General features: G+C 44.6%; 1 protein-coding gene across 1 annotated transcript in view; it reads right to left on the bottom strand.

Annotated features, from left to right (window-relative positions):
* The window catches only part of CNN2 (calponin 2), a 38,668-nt gene extending 29,376 nt beyond the window's left edge, over nt 1–9,292 (bottom strand). Inside the window, exon 1 of the mRNA XM_040324036.1 lies at nt 8,970–9,292. Within this exon, the coding sequence (XP_040179970.1) occupies nt 8,970–9,029 (60 nt within the window). The 5' untranslated portion in view covers nt 9,030–9,292. The remainder of the gene's footprint in view (nt 1–8,969) is intronic.
* Nucleotides 9,293–15,424: the final 6,132 nt, after the last annotated feature.

Below are 15,424 nucleotides of genomic sequence, written 5' to 3'. Positions count from 1 at the left end.
TTGTCTGCCAGAAAATACCGTATATAGCCTACTTCCTGTTTGTCTGGTAAAACGCCTAGGCTTATGACATCATGCACAGCTCTCTTGTAAGAGTTTGTCAGGAAAGGGGGGGGCGGGACACCCATTTGAGATAATTAATTTGAATGGCACCTGAAATCATAGTGCAGGTCGGCTGCGATAAGTTGCGCCAAAATGCTGCAATCGCAGCAGCCCCACATTGTGTGAGGCACGTTGCCTAAATAAAAGCTCCTGAACTGGCCGGCATGATTCACGCAATGTGTGTTGCCACGTGACAATCGCAGCAAACCTGCACCACGATTTCAGGTGTCATTTAAATGAATGGCATATCAAATTGGAGTCCCGCAATTTGTCATTTACACATCGGCACTTTGAAGTTGTGGGCAGAATCGCTGCAAATCTGCCAGTGATTCAAAATGCTGAAGTGTGAATGCAGCCTTACTGCTGCTCAGGGGCTTCAGAAAAATTGTAGCCTCCAACAAGAAGAAACAGGAACAATGCCGGAAGCAATTTACAGCGCACACTAAATTTGAAAGCATAATTAAATGTGGAGTGTATGTTCCATGCTAAAGAACTTTTTTTAGTCACGTTATGGGTAGCGTTCCACTTTAAATAAGGGTGTTCTCACACTTGGCGTTCCTATACTGTGCCTGAGCATATTTCCAGTTCACTAGTGCGATTGCTGCATACCATGCTCAGGCATGGTTCAGTCTGCACAGTCCACTTGGACTTGGCATGGTATGCATCTGTTTGAGGCAGAAGTGATAACATTAGCATGTTTAGGCCCAGCACAATGTGAATGCAAGCCAGCAAGGGAGTGGGGATAAGGTTAAGTACCCCTAAAATTAACTGCAACAATTGTACACTTAGGGTACTTTCACACTGATTTCACATTGGTGCGCTGGCGGTAAAGCGCCGCTATTTTTAGAGGCGCTTTACCGTCGTGTTTGCTGCGCTAGCGGTCGACAAAGGGTTAAACCCGCTCGCAAAAAGCCGCTGCAGCTTGCAGGGGGTACGGCCACGCTGCCCAATTGATTTCAATGGGCAGGGGGCGCTATTTTCACTGCTCCCACCGCACCTCAAAGATGCAGCTGGCAGGACTTTGCCATCCTGCCAGCGCAACGCTCCAGTTTGAAAGCCCAAGGGTTTTCACACTGGATAGAAAGGAGTGGCTCTTTCATGGAGCTTTGCAGGCGCTATTTTTAGCACAATAGCACCTGCAAACAACCTCAGTGTGAAAGCAGCCTTAGGCTGAAATCACACCTATGCATTTTTTGTGCATTTTACAGATTTGCACTACAGTCCATTTACCATGGTTTCCTATGGGACACGTTCTGTAGTGCAAATCTGAAAAATGCACTAAAAATGCATAGGTGTGAATCTAGCCTTAGATACAAATACAACCAAACTGAGTAGGACTTTAAATATACCACCGATGACCTCATTAATAAACCAGGCCCTGTGTTACTGCGTGCCAATATAGTTTCATAGGCATCCTGGCAGATTTATTCTGTAGGTCAATATTAAATCCTGTGATGGACATATACTGTATCCCTGTGCCCAAGGTGAAGCTTTACCCAACAACGAAGAGTGAAAAGAAGCTGAATGCAACATTTCTTATCTGTCAAAGCATTTAGCTGGTTCAGAAAGGTGCGCTCACTAACACACAGGACGCCCACTAACACACAGCTCCTTTCTCTATCTGCAAAGTAGAGAGTGTCCTGACTCTCCTGCTCGCCCCCTCAAGAGGCTTTCTCCACACCAGGAAGAAAAGCCTTGCATTACTGTGTGGAGTTACAGACAGAAGAACAGGAAGTGAGCATTTCTCAGAAGAAATAAGGACATTTAAAAGCAAAATTGAAGGATGAGGTAAGTGAAGGAGGACTGCACTAAGGTAAAGGAAGCTATTTAGGGATTTTTTTTTACCTTTACAACCCCTTTAAACAAGGGTCAAGTATCCTGAGGAAGGCTTTTGTGTGGTCCTAAAGACAGACACGTTGGAAAACTTGTCGATACGGCTGAAGCCAATGATCAGTGTATGTGATAGCGGGCACATATCTCCCTGCACCACTGTCACAATTTAAGAACTGTACGGCTGTGTATGGCTCCCCTCACAGTCACATAATTCATTCACAGCTTTCTGTGAATGAACTACAGGTACTGTAAGCCACTGCGGCAGGCAGCTTGCAGTTCTACATGAATTGCGAGGTTTCCCATTTTCACCCCTATAGTTCATTCACAAGGCTTGCAGCTTTTAAACTGACGGCATGTATGGGAGGTACAGGCTAAAAACAGCAGAGCTTGTCTGAAGGATCCTGACATTGCATCCCTGATCACGGGTGCAATGCTTTCCAGGCTCCTGCAGGAAAAAAAATAAATGAATTAATTTTTTTTTCTAAAAAAGGATGAACTTATCCTTTAAAAAGAGCTCCTCAAACATGTAGTCCGACTGCAATGCGCAAATTAAGTCAAAAGAGTTCTCCTTAGGCTATGATCTTCAGAAAATAAACAAAGTTATTTCGCCTTCAAGTAGCTAGCTTTAGACCACAGCCTTTCATTCAGAAAGCAATCCAACAGCTAAAAAAAAGAACAAAATCTTTCATTCAAATAGCATAAAAGCTGTAAATGGAGCATTGACTTTGTTCCTGTAGGAACAAGGTGGGGGAAAAAAAAAAACATTTTTGTATTGCAACCATCTGTGCAGGAAACGCTGTTCAGTTTTAAATACAACATAGATCACAGAAGTTCTGGACCCTACAAAAGAGAAAAAAAAAAGACAATATAATTTAATTGCACTAGTCAAGTCAAATATAACCACCATCTCTGCCATTTAGTTCCCTCAACTACTGCTCCACTGCGTCAGAATATAGACATGTTTACCATGGCTTAAAAACGTCTGTTCCCTATGGCCTCAGATACCAGATTAAAAAAATAAAATTAAGGACCAACATATGTGTACATAAAAGGACTAAAAGTAGAGAGACAGGAGGAGGACAGGACAGATATAGAGTGGTGTGGGAGAAATGGAAAGCTTTTAAACTGTCGGAAAAATTTGTACAAGGTATGACAGAAGCAGATAGATAAGAAAATAGGACTGCATGGCACGCAGACCCGGGGAGATGAGGGGGGGAAAAATAAAATAAAAAATAAACTAGTCAGGACAATATATTATGTAGGTAGTTTGACTGGTTTAAAGGGGAAAAGTATAATTATTCAAAAAAGATAAATTTGCAACTGAAGAAAAAAAAAAAAAATAAAAAGAGAAAAACCCCACGCATGATGCGAAGCCACTAGAGAGACTTTATGGGCGGTTGAACAGTGAGCAAGTCTCGCTACCAAGTGTGAGCGGAGTCTGAAGTGGGGGAAAAAAAAAAAAAAGGACTAAAGGTAAAGAAACACCACAGGAACATACGAGAAGGAAGGAAATGGTCTCTGCTAGAGTTATGTACCTTCTGAGAAGGGGACCTCCTGTCATTGTAAAATAAACGGAAGTGTACTATGCCGCAACCAGAATGCATGTGGAAATTACTTTTGCAGAATATATTGTTTGGTTTTACAGTATACACAAATACAATTTAAACCACAACTCATCCATATGTTAAATTTCACTGTCCGACCCAAACCCCTTCATGGGAGGATGCATCACCACAGCAATGTTTATGAAGACTTGTTACCTACCCAGTGGCAGACATTGCCTTTTGGCCCCTTATTCAACTACATAAGGGGGGGGGGGTTAAAAAAAAAATTAAATTGTTTCTTCACCCAAAATGCAAGCAGCTAGCAGGTGTTTTGTCATGTGCAAACATGTGAAAAATGCAGCAAAGCAGAATGCGGCAAAATGCTTCTGGGGCGATTTACTAAAATTGGGAAACGCTAAATCTGGTGCAGCTGTACATGATTTAGCCACGTTTTCCATTTTTACTACTCCTGGAAGCACAGGCTGTGTTTTTTTCGAATGCCCCTAAATGCTTATGTCTCCAAACAACGACAGTTTATGTGTGCATTGACACCTAGGCCAACATGGAGGAGCTTTTAGCGGCAGTTAAAAAAACGAAAGGCCCCCTAACAGCAGCTGACAAAATAAAAAATAAAAAAACCTGTGTGCATGGGCCCCAACTTCAGCTTGTTCAGGTAAGCTTTGGCAATGAAACCTGGTTTCTCTGCAGAGTTGCACCAGATTTTGCAGTCTTAGTAAATCAACACCTTCATAAGCTACTGTTCTGCGTTTGCCAAGCATTGTCAGCCCATTGAAATCGGGCATTGCGCAAACAATGCGTGTTCCTGCTATGCTAGGTACAAATAGGGCTTTAAAGGGTTTTTACTGCCATCTTGCTGAGTCACCCTCCTAAGCTGTACAGGTGACAAAGTTATTGGCAATTCAAAAGTTTAGTTGTCACGGGAAAAAGGAGGTGAAGGTCAAGCTTCTATTGTTGTCACTTGTGCTGGTGACAACTAAAGCTGGTTTCTAATAGGATAGGGCAAGATTTGCTCATTAGGCGGCTGTTGGCAGGATCACATGTTTAGGACCCACAGACTAAGGCTGGCCATAGATGGAGCAAATTTCTTTCCTGCAACCATGGGGGGGGGAGCCATTCCTGCAGGGAGAACACAGTGATTATGCTTAGTGGCTATAACAGACGCTAGCAATAACCACATGTAAAATCCGGCAGCCTGGTTGTACCCAAGTTGATCGTACATTCAGCCTGCTCATACATGGTTTGAATCTAGGCCTGTTCCTAGAGCCCCGAGGGCTTTCACACCAGAGTGGATCGCTAACAGGATGGTAAAAAAAAAAAAGTCCTGCTAGCCGCATCTTTGGAGCGATGTGTATACCGCTCCTGCCCAGTGAAAGCAATTGGACACCACGGCGATACCGCCGGCAATGCGCCTCTGCAGAGGCGCTTTACTGTCTTTTTTAACCCATTCTCTGCTGCTAGCAGGGTGGAATATCGTAGCGAAATTGGCGGTAAAGCACCGGTAAAAAAAGCAGCGCTTTACCGCCGACGCACTTAAAGCCCCAGTGTTAAAGGGGCCTTAGGAGCAGTTGGGCATTTTTTTCAATTGCTCCTGAAATCTCCTCTATGTTATCTTATCAGTACATTTACACAGGGTCGTTTATAGTCATTTCTAGGCGGTTGAGTTTTTCTAGGCTTCTTTTGCAACGCAAAAAAAAAAAAAAAAAAAAAAAAAAAAAAATCAGTTCAGACGCTAAGTTTAGAGGCATTTCAAGCGGCAAACGCTTTTAAAAGCGGCTAAACGCTAAATTTTTTAGAAATGCTTTTAAATGCAAACGCGGCAAAACAGACCTTTTAAAACGTGGGTCATTATCTGTTAAGTCGTTCAGGAGAGGTTGTAAAAACGTCCCGTGTACATGAAGCCTTAATAAATCGACCCGTTTCTTTTAGCGCAAAACTTCCTGTGTAAAGCCTAGTACACAGGCTAAACGTCGGGTGACATCGGCCGGTTCAATAAAAACGTGTGTATGGCAGCTGGTCCGAACGAGCATTCTGGAAAATCAGCAGCTGACCAGCGCTCTCAGCCAATGGATTGATTGTTTTCCCCCCCCCATTCAATCTGGAGGGTTGAATGAACAAACAAACACTGATGGTGTGTGCTAGGTTTTATAATCCATAAACACTTACGTAAAATTGTCCTTTCCCCATCCCCCAAAACCTGCATCTGGCATACATGGATCCATACTTCAGAGGCAGATTGTTTATGCACCTGTGTTAAGGTCTCCAATGCAAAACGCAGATCTGTAAATAAATGCTTGGAAAGCATTCGGTCGTCGTACACAGAGGCCAAACATCGGCCAGTTTAACAGGCCTGTCGCACTTTGAATGACAATTGCGCAGTCATGCAACACTGTACCCAATCTAAATTTTTATAATTTTCTTACCACAAATATAGCTTTCTTTTGGTGCCATTTGATCACCTCTGGGGTTATTATTTTTGCTAAACTAAAAAAGTTTCTCAGTTTCTGTTATAAAATATTGTTTTCCCCCTTCACTGACAGGCACCAATGAGGCAGCACTGATATGTAGAATGGATGGGCACCAATAGGCAGCACTGATGTTACGGACAAGTGTTACTGCTGGGCACTGATTAGCACAGTGATTGGCTCTGATTGCCACTGTGGTGGGCACTGGCAGTCTATTATACGGACACTGATTGGCACATCTGAGGGGCTGTGCTGGTAATCAATGTGCCGATTATCAGCACAGATTGGTCACAGTTGATCACATGGTAAGAAGCTCCATATCACGATCACCATGCTGCCCGCCTGTTATCCTGCTGGACATCATATGAAGCCCAGTCAGGATAACAGCCACTTCCCATCCAGCCAATAACATATTGATGTCTGGGAAGTGGTTCTAACATGTGTTCATGCACAAAGTTTAGAGGGGGAAAAAAAACAAACCCACACAACACTAGACTAGAGCTGCACGATTAATACTTAAAGCGGTTGTAAACCCACATATACATTTTTTTTTTTTTAACCCTGCAAGGCAAAAGCCATAATGAGCTAGTATGCACCGCATATTAGTTCATTATGAAATACTTACCTCAGAACGAGGTAGGGAACTTACCTGGTCCACGTAGAGCCGAGTGCGTCTTCCGGGTATCGCCGCTCCAGCGCTGTGATTGGCTGGAGCGGCGATGACATCACTCCAGCGCATGCGCGCGGGAGATTTGATTCCGGCATGGGTCTGCGGGGCCGGCCCTTCAGCCGAGGATCCCCCCTGCGCATGCGCTGCTCTAATCAGCGGCGCATTGCAAGGGAAATATGTCCTAAACCGTATAGGTTTAGGAGATATTCTTTATACCTACAGGAAAGCCTTACCTTTGGGTAAAAGTCATAAAGTGGGGTTTACAACCACTTTAATCTTACAGCATTTTCCTGATTCTATGCAGCAGTTCTCTGCTCAAGCTGACAGCTCTCAAAAACAAAAACACCCCACCCAGGCAGTCTGCCAAGTTTCACAACATTCCTCAGCTGCTGTGCCAACTATAAACACTGTAAGGTTTTGTTCTTTATGTCAAAAGGAATGAACTTCAGTCTGTAAATGAGGGAAGTTTATCCACCTAAAGACTAAACACTTGTTGGTTTCAAGTTGGTCTTTTTTTTTTGCTAGAAAATTACTTGGAACCCCCAACACACACACACACACACACACACACACACACACACTTTTCTAGCAGAGACCCTAGACAATAAAATGGCAATGGCTGCAATATTTTATGTCACACTGTATTTTGCGCAGCAGTCTTTCAAATGCAATTATTTTTTTTTTTTTAAACCACTATAAAATTTAGCCCAATTTTTTTGGTATAAAATTATGTTACGCCATGAGAATCGTGATCTTTATTCTAAGCAAAAAAATTAATAAAAATTGTGATTCTCATTTTCCCCAGAATCATGCAGCTCTACAGCTTTTTGAGAACACACACACACATTGAATCACGGGAAGACTTGCCACGATTTAAAAAACAGCCCAGCCAGGTGTGAATGACAAACCACACATTAGATGCCATTCATTTGAATGGCACCTAAACACGCAGTGCGGTACTAAATCGCGCTGCAATCTCGTGAAGCTCATCACCCAAAATAAAAAGTTCAGGAGCTCGTTTTGGGTCAACAGGTCTCACGCAATTGCAGCACGATTTATCGCGTGGCAGAACCACACCACGTGTTTTTAGATGCCACTTAAATAAATAACATCTGAAATGTTTGTTGCAAGATTTGTCATTCCCACCTGGGCAAATCTGCCCGTGATTCAAAATACCCAGGTGTGAACGCAGCCTTGGGCATGTTCCAGTGGCGGTGCGTCCATAGAGGGCGTAGGAGCGCCGCCCCCTCTGGCTCCTGCACCGCCACCGATACAATACATAGATTCAAGCATTGCATGAATGTATTGCCGCCGACTATTCAGATGGCCGGCCCCCTGAATAACGGAAGCTGGTTTGCTGTGGCCGCTGGCTACGATAGGCTTTCAGATTACAGCCTTCAGGCTGTAAAAGGCATCCAAATACTTATCCAGGGACGCACGGGGGGGTGCGTTCCTTGGATAAGACTGACAGGCGTCTCAGCCAATCAGGTTCACCGGTTCTGGCTGAAGCGTCATCGAGGGTGGGAGAAGACATCAAAGGGACTGTAGAATCAGGATGGCTGACCCCAGAAAGGTAAGTGCCAGGCGGGGGGGGGGGGGGGGGGGGGGGGGGGATTTTACAGGGCAGTTTTGCTGGGCACAGTGGTGAAAATTGCTGGGCACAGTGGCTGCGTTTGATGGCATAGTGGTGACAATTGCTGGGCACAGTGGCTGCGTTTGGCATGGCACAGTGGTGACAATTAATGGGCACAGCGGTGACAATTGATGGACACAGTGGCTGCATTTGTTGGCATGGCACAGTGGTGACAATTGATGGGCACAGTGGCGATAAATGATGGGCACAATTTTTTTTATTTTTTTTCGTTTGTTTGCGCCCCCACCCAAAAATTGAGCACCACTGGCATGTTCATATTTCAATGTATTCTAATGGGCAAAATTCTGGCCAACAGAACATATTAAACACCAGAATGCACATGCAAAAAAATAATAATTACACAGCTTTTATACCACATTTTGTTGCATCTTAACTCCTATAGAAAGAAAAATAATAATAATAATAATAATAATAATAATTCACTAGAATAGTGTGCAAGACGCCTTAATAGCAGTGCAAGTGTCACACTTTTGTGCACCCCCAAAACACACACATGAATGGGGCCTAAAGGAGCCCTCAATGAAGTGAACAGTAAATTGATGAGAAGCCATCTAGGTGCCCTCCCACGTATACACAGCCCCTCCTCACATCACTACATTGTATCCATATTCCTAGAAGAAGAACTACAAGTAACATGAGGAAAGAACGTTGGAAGCAGCTCAGCACCCCACACACCATCACCTTACCCTGTTCCTAACTTCTGCAGACAGTCCATAGGACGGCCCCTTGTTAAACTGACTGCTCATGCTGCCCCGTTCTAGAGGAAGGCCTTCGGATGGATGGATAATACACACACGCGCGCTCCTCTCCTCTCTCCAAAGTTCACAGTCTGTCTGTCTGTCTCCTCTTCTGTTTGTCTGAGTGAGTTTCCTCTGATTGAGTCAGTGTCTACGTCCAGGGCCACACCCACTCCTCCGCCATTGGCTGACAATAAAAATCCCCATATATGGGCAAAGAGCGCCGAATTCCTCAGGATGGGTCTGACCCGCCAGTCCCAAAATGTGAGTGAATTCCGTGCAAGCATCCGGGGTACGGCCAGGTAAAGCACGGTGTGCCGGGGACACGCCCACTGCGCAGGTACCGGCCACACCCAGTACACGGGGCGCGGTTCTCTCACATGAGGGTGGGCTGCTCGTCTCAAGTTATCAATGGCCCTGATTTCTTTTTTTAAGAAGATTTTTTTTACACCCAACTTTATTTAGTGAAATGAAGTTTGCAGACACAACTTTCACCTCAGCCCCTCATTCCTCTTCGAATTTCTCTTTTATACCCCCCTTTAACACTGAAGCAGTTTTCAGGCGTTTAACACTAGAAATAGCGCCTGAAAACTGCCACTTATTCATTGCAATGGGTGCAGTGCACCCATTGCTTGCGGGACGTTAGAAAAAGTCCTGCAAGCAGCCTCTTTGTGGCAGTTTGGGAGTGCTGTATTTAACGCACCCAAAATGTCCCTGCCCATTGCAATGAATGGGCAGCGCTTCAGAAGCACCGCAACACTGGCATTTTTAACCCCTTCTTTGGGGTTAAAAGTGGCCGAAAAGCGCAGCTTAAACAGCGGTAAAGCGCCGCTAAAACGAGCAGTGCTTTACCGCTAACAGCTAGCACTTTCAGTGTGAAAGCAGCCTTATGCCTCTTACACACGATCAGTTTTCCCGACGGGTAAACTGAGGAGAGCTTTTGTTTTGGCCGGGTATTGCGGCCGTGTGTATGCGCCTCGCAGTTTTTCCGATGGGAAAACTGCCCAAAAACCGCTGGACAAAAAAGAGAACCAGTTCTCTTTTTTCCCGCCGGAAAACTGGCAGACTTTTGCCCGGCAGTTTTTGGCAGTTTTCCTATGGGAAAAACTGCGATGGAGCATTCACATGGCCGTGATTGCCGGCCAAACCTCCATCGCAGTTTTCCTGTCGGGAAAACCGGCCGTGTGTAGGGGAAAGACTGAACCGAGCAGCTTCTCGGCTTTCCCCTTGGGATTTCCGACAGGAACTTTTCCCATCGGAAATCCCGCACGTGTGTACGAGGCATTAGTGTAGAACACTTTGTAAAGCCCATGTCGATAGCTGCGTGTTCTAAAAATGCACTTGTGATGCCATTCATTGGTAAAAATCACAAATTTCCACAAACTGCAAATGTACTTAGAGCTGGCAACCGCGGTTGCGAGCGCTACAAACGGGCGGTATAAAAGCCGCAGAAGCCTCTTTGGAGCATTTGTCACATATAGGGCAGCACATTCAAGTGAAAGTTGCCGCCTCATCCCTTTAACCACTTCAGCCCCGCAAGGATTTACCTCCAGGCCATTTTTTCCGATACGGCACTGCGTCGCTTTAACTGGCAATTGTGCAGTCGTGCGACGCTGTACCAAAATAAAATCAACGTCCTTTTTTTCACACAAATAGAACTTTCTTTTGGTGGTATTTGATCACCTCTGCGGTTTTTATAAACAAAAAAAAGACCAACAATTTAAAAAAAAAAAAATATATATACTTTTTACTATCTGCTATAATAAATATCCCCTAAAAAAAAATGTCTTCATCAATTTACGCCAATATGTATTCTACATATTTTTGGTAAAACAAATCCCAATAAGCGTATATTGATTGGTTTTCGCAAAAGTTATAACTTCTACAAAATAGGGGATAGATTTATGGAATTTTTATTATTTTTTTTTACTAGTAATGGCGGTGATCTGTGATTTTTAGCTGGACTGCGACATTTCGGTGGACAGATCGGACATTTTTTTTTTGGGTTTAGAATACTTTAACCACTTGCCGCCCGCCAATGACAGATTGACGGCGGCAAAGTGGTTGTAGAATCCTGACCGGACGTCATATGACGTCCTCAGGATTCTGAGCCGCTGCGCGCCCCCGGGGGCGCGCATCGCGGCGATCGTTGTTGTGGGGTGTCAGTCTGACACCCCGCAACACCGATCTCGGTAAAGAGTCTCTCACGGAGACTCTTTACCACGTGATCAGCCGTGTCGAATCACGGTTGATCACGATGTAAACAGGAAGAGCTGTTGATGGCTCTTCCTCACTCGCGTCTGACAGACGCGAGTAGAGGAGAGCCGAACGGCTGCTCTCCTGACAGGGGGGGTTCGCGCTGATTGTTTATCAGCGCAGCCCCCCCTCGGATCGCCACATGGACCACCAGGGAAGCCCACCCTGGACCACCAGGGTAGGGCAGATCAAAAAAAAAAAGGCTCAAAAAAAAAAAAAAAAAAAAGGCTGTAAAAAAAAAACAAAAAACGGCAGATCAAGAAAAAAAAGTCAAAAAAAAAAAAAAAAGGCTGTAAAAAAAAAAGCATTAAAAAAAAAATGATGCCAATCAGTGCCCACAAATGGGCACTGACTGGCAACATAGGTTAATCAGTGCCGCCCCAGTGTCCATCAGTGCCACCCTACAGTGTCCATCAGTGCCACCCCACAGTGCCCATCCATGCCCAGTGCCCACCTATGAGTGCCCATCTGTGCCACCCATAAGTAGCCATCAGTGCCACCCATAAGTGCCGCCCATGAGTGCCCATCTGTGCCGCCTATGAGTGCCCAGTGCCGCCTGTGTGTGCCCATCAGTGCCGCCTATGTGTGCCCATCAGTGCCACCTATGTGTGCCCATCAGTGCCGCCTATGTGTGCCCATCAGTGCCGCATACAAGCGCCGCCAATCAGTGCCACCTCATCTGTGCCCGTCAGTACTACCTCATTGATGTCCATCAGTGCCATCTCATCGGTGCCCATCAGTGCCGCCATATCAGTGCCCGTAATTGAAAGAGAAAACGTATTTATTTACAAAAAATTTAACAGAAAAAAATAAAAACGTATTTTTTGTAAAAATTTTCAGTCTTTTTTTAGTTGTTGCGCAAAAAAAAAAAATCGCAGAGGTGATCAAATACCACCAAAAGAAAGCTCTATTTGTGGGGAAAAAAGGACGCCAATTTTGTTTGGGTACAGTGTAGCATGACCGCGCAATTGCCATTCAAAGTGCGACAGTGCTGAAAGCTGAAAATTGGCTTGGGCGGGAAGGTGTATACGTGCCCTGTATGGAAGTGGTTAATAACCCCATAGCGAAATTACCAAGATACAGTTATATTCAATGTAGACAACACAAAATCACAATAACAAATGCAAACATGACACAATAACAACAATAAAATGACCAATAAACTTTTGACACTTTTTAAGGACCAGTGACATTTATACAGCGATCAGTGCTAGAAAAATGCGATGTGATTGGCCAGAGCCGTGATGACGTCTCTCCTGCGAATGCGCACGGGAGCCGCCGGCCAGGGCACAGGCCCTGAAGAAACACAGGCACTGCAGAAACACAGCACAGGCGGCCGTTCCTTCACCGACGGCGTCATCTGCGGCGTATACAGTAAACATCTTCTAAACAGTGCACGTTTAGGACATATTTACAGTGCCTATAGTTAGAGCTGCCCGATTAATCATTAATCGAGATCGTGATTTTTCCCTCCTCTTGATCTTAAAGCATTTTCCTAATTCTATGCAGAGTTCTCTGCTCAAGCTGACAGCTATCAAAAACCTCCCCAAAAAAACAGGCAGTCTGCCAAGTTTCACAACATTACGCTAACTATAAACATGGTAACCTTTTGTTCTTTAGATCACAGGAATGAACTGCTTGCCCCTGGTGCCGACGCGCGTGCCCGGCGGGCGCGATCACCGCCGGGCACCCGCGATCGCTCGTAAACACACAGCTCCCGGTCCTGTCAGGGGGAGAAATGACTGTTCGTCTGTTCATACAATGTATGAACAGCGATCTGTCATTTCCCCATGTCAGTCACCCCCCTTTAGTTAGAACACACCCAGGGAACATACGTAACCCCTTCCCCGCCCCCTAGTGTTAACCCCTTCCCTGCCAGTGGCCTCTTGACAGTAATCAATGCATTTTAATAGCACTGATCGCTATAAAAATGCCAATGGTCCCAAAAATGTGTCAAAAGTGTCCGAAGTGTCCGCTATAAGGTCGCAGTACCGATAAAAATCGCTGATCGCCACCATTACTAGTAAAAAAAAAAATATTAAAAAAATTGTCATAAAAACGATTGTCTATTGTAGACGCTATAATCTTTGCGCAAACCAATCAATAAACGCTTTTTGCAAATTTTTTTACGAAAAATATGTAGAAGAATACATATCGGCCTAAACTGAGGAATTTTTTTTTTTTTTTTATATATATATATTTTTGGGGGATATTTATTACAGCAAAAAGTAAAAAATATTCTTTTTTTTTTCAAAATTGTTGCTCTATTTTTGTTTATTGCCCAAAAAATAAAAACCGCAGAGGTGCTCAAATACCACCAAAAGAAAGCTCTATTTGTGGGAAAAAAAGGACGCCAATTTTGTTTGGGAGCCACGTCGCACGTTCGCGCAATTGTCAGTTAAAATGACGCAGTGCGGAATTGCAAAAAGTGGCCTGGTCTTTGACCAGCAATATGGTCCGGGGCTGAAGTGGTTAATGAATAAAAAACAAAACAAAAAACTGTAAGTTATATAAATTCGTGGGATTCTGCGCCTAGGAATGGGCTGGGCTGCTGCCTCCCCTGGGTAACTCCAATAATGGAGAAAAGTGGTAGTAAATAATAAAAAAGAGGTAAGTGGCGCTGCCCTTCACCTGAAGAGTAAACCCTCAAAAGTGAGTCACACTTCTCATAAATAATTGCTGGTACTGCCGGGGCAAACACTAGTAAAATATTAAACTCTAAGACCCCTTTCACACCAGAGGCGTTTTTCAGGTGCTTTATCACTAAAAATAGTGCCTGAAAATGCCTCATCTGCAATCCCAGTGTGAAAGCCCAAGTGCTTTCACACTGGGGCACTGCACTGGCAGGGCGTCAGAAAAAGTCCTGCCAGCAGCTTCTTTGCACCGCTCCTAAAGTGCCCCTGCCCATTGAAATCAGCCCCCCTATAGGTCATCAGTTTAGTGTTACAGAGGAGGTCTTATGCTAGATTTATTGCTCTCACTCTGGTGTGCATGGCAATATGTAAGTTATGTAACGTCTATTAAAATCAACATTTTCACACGTAGTCGTCCCTGACGCATTCGTTTACGTTGGCACATGTGTATATGTGAGGGTGGTGGGGGCCTCAACATTTTTTGTGGGGGGGGGATTTTTTTTTTTTATCTTTTAACTTAACTAGTTTTTTTTTCCCCTCCTCTCAGCAGCACCCGACATGTTGGTCCCAGGCCCACAGATGGGCAAGTGGAGCTTGGAATACATGGTGGGGGGTGCCAGTACCGTGTGTTTGAGCAATTGAATGGCAGCACAGCCGCCTGAATGATTTCACCTGACAGGCTGGAGTCTGCCTGTCAGTTTTACACACAATCCTGATGGCTGCAGCCACCGGATTGTGTGTGATACCCCTGCTGTCAAGTCCGTACTATGTACAGACCTGGCATAGAAAAGGTTAAAACCAAACATATTAAAGGGTTTGTAAAGGAATTTTTTTTCTTAATAGCTTCCTTTATCTTAATGCAGTGCTGTTTTCATGTCCTCATTGTTCGTTTTTGCTCTCAAGTTGCTGTAATTCTTCTCTGATCTCCACACTTCCCGGTTGTCTATTTCCTGATGACCACAGTACTGGGAGCTTTCTCTCTGTGGTCACTAATCAAGGAGGTGTGATTACTGTGGGCCAGATTCACAAAGAGATACGACGGTGTATCTCCTGATACGCCGTCGTATATCTCTGAGTTCTGCCGGTCGTATCTATGCGACTGATTCATAGAATCAGTTACGCATAGATATCCCTAAGATCCGACAGGTATAACTGTGTTACACTGTCGGATCTTAGGCTGCAATTCCAGGCCGGCTGCTAGGTGGCGTTTCGGTTTATTTACGCGACGAATATGCAAATGAGAACATACGCCGATTCTGAAACGAACGACCCCCCGGCGCTTTTTTTTTACGTCGTTTGTGTTCGGCTTTTTTCGGCGGATAGTTACCCCTGGGTCTATGAGGCGCAGCCAATGTTAAGTATGGCCGTCATTCCCGCGTCGCGATTTGAAAATTTTACGTCGTTTGCGTAACTCGTCCGTGAATGGGGCTGGACGCCATTTACGTTCACGTCGAAACCAATGACGTCCTTGCAACGTCATTTAGCGCAATGCACACTGGGTAAATTTGCGGACAT

This window comes from Rana temporaria, chromosome 1 (assembly GCF_905171775.1).
Source record: "Rana temporaria chromosome 1, aRanTem1.1, whole genome shotgun sequence".
Classification (NCBI taxonomy): Eukaryota; Metazoa; Chordata; class Amphibia; order Anura; family Ranidae; genus Rana; species Rana temporaria.
This window is presented reverse-complemented; position numbering and strand designations above follow the sequence as displayed.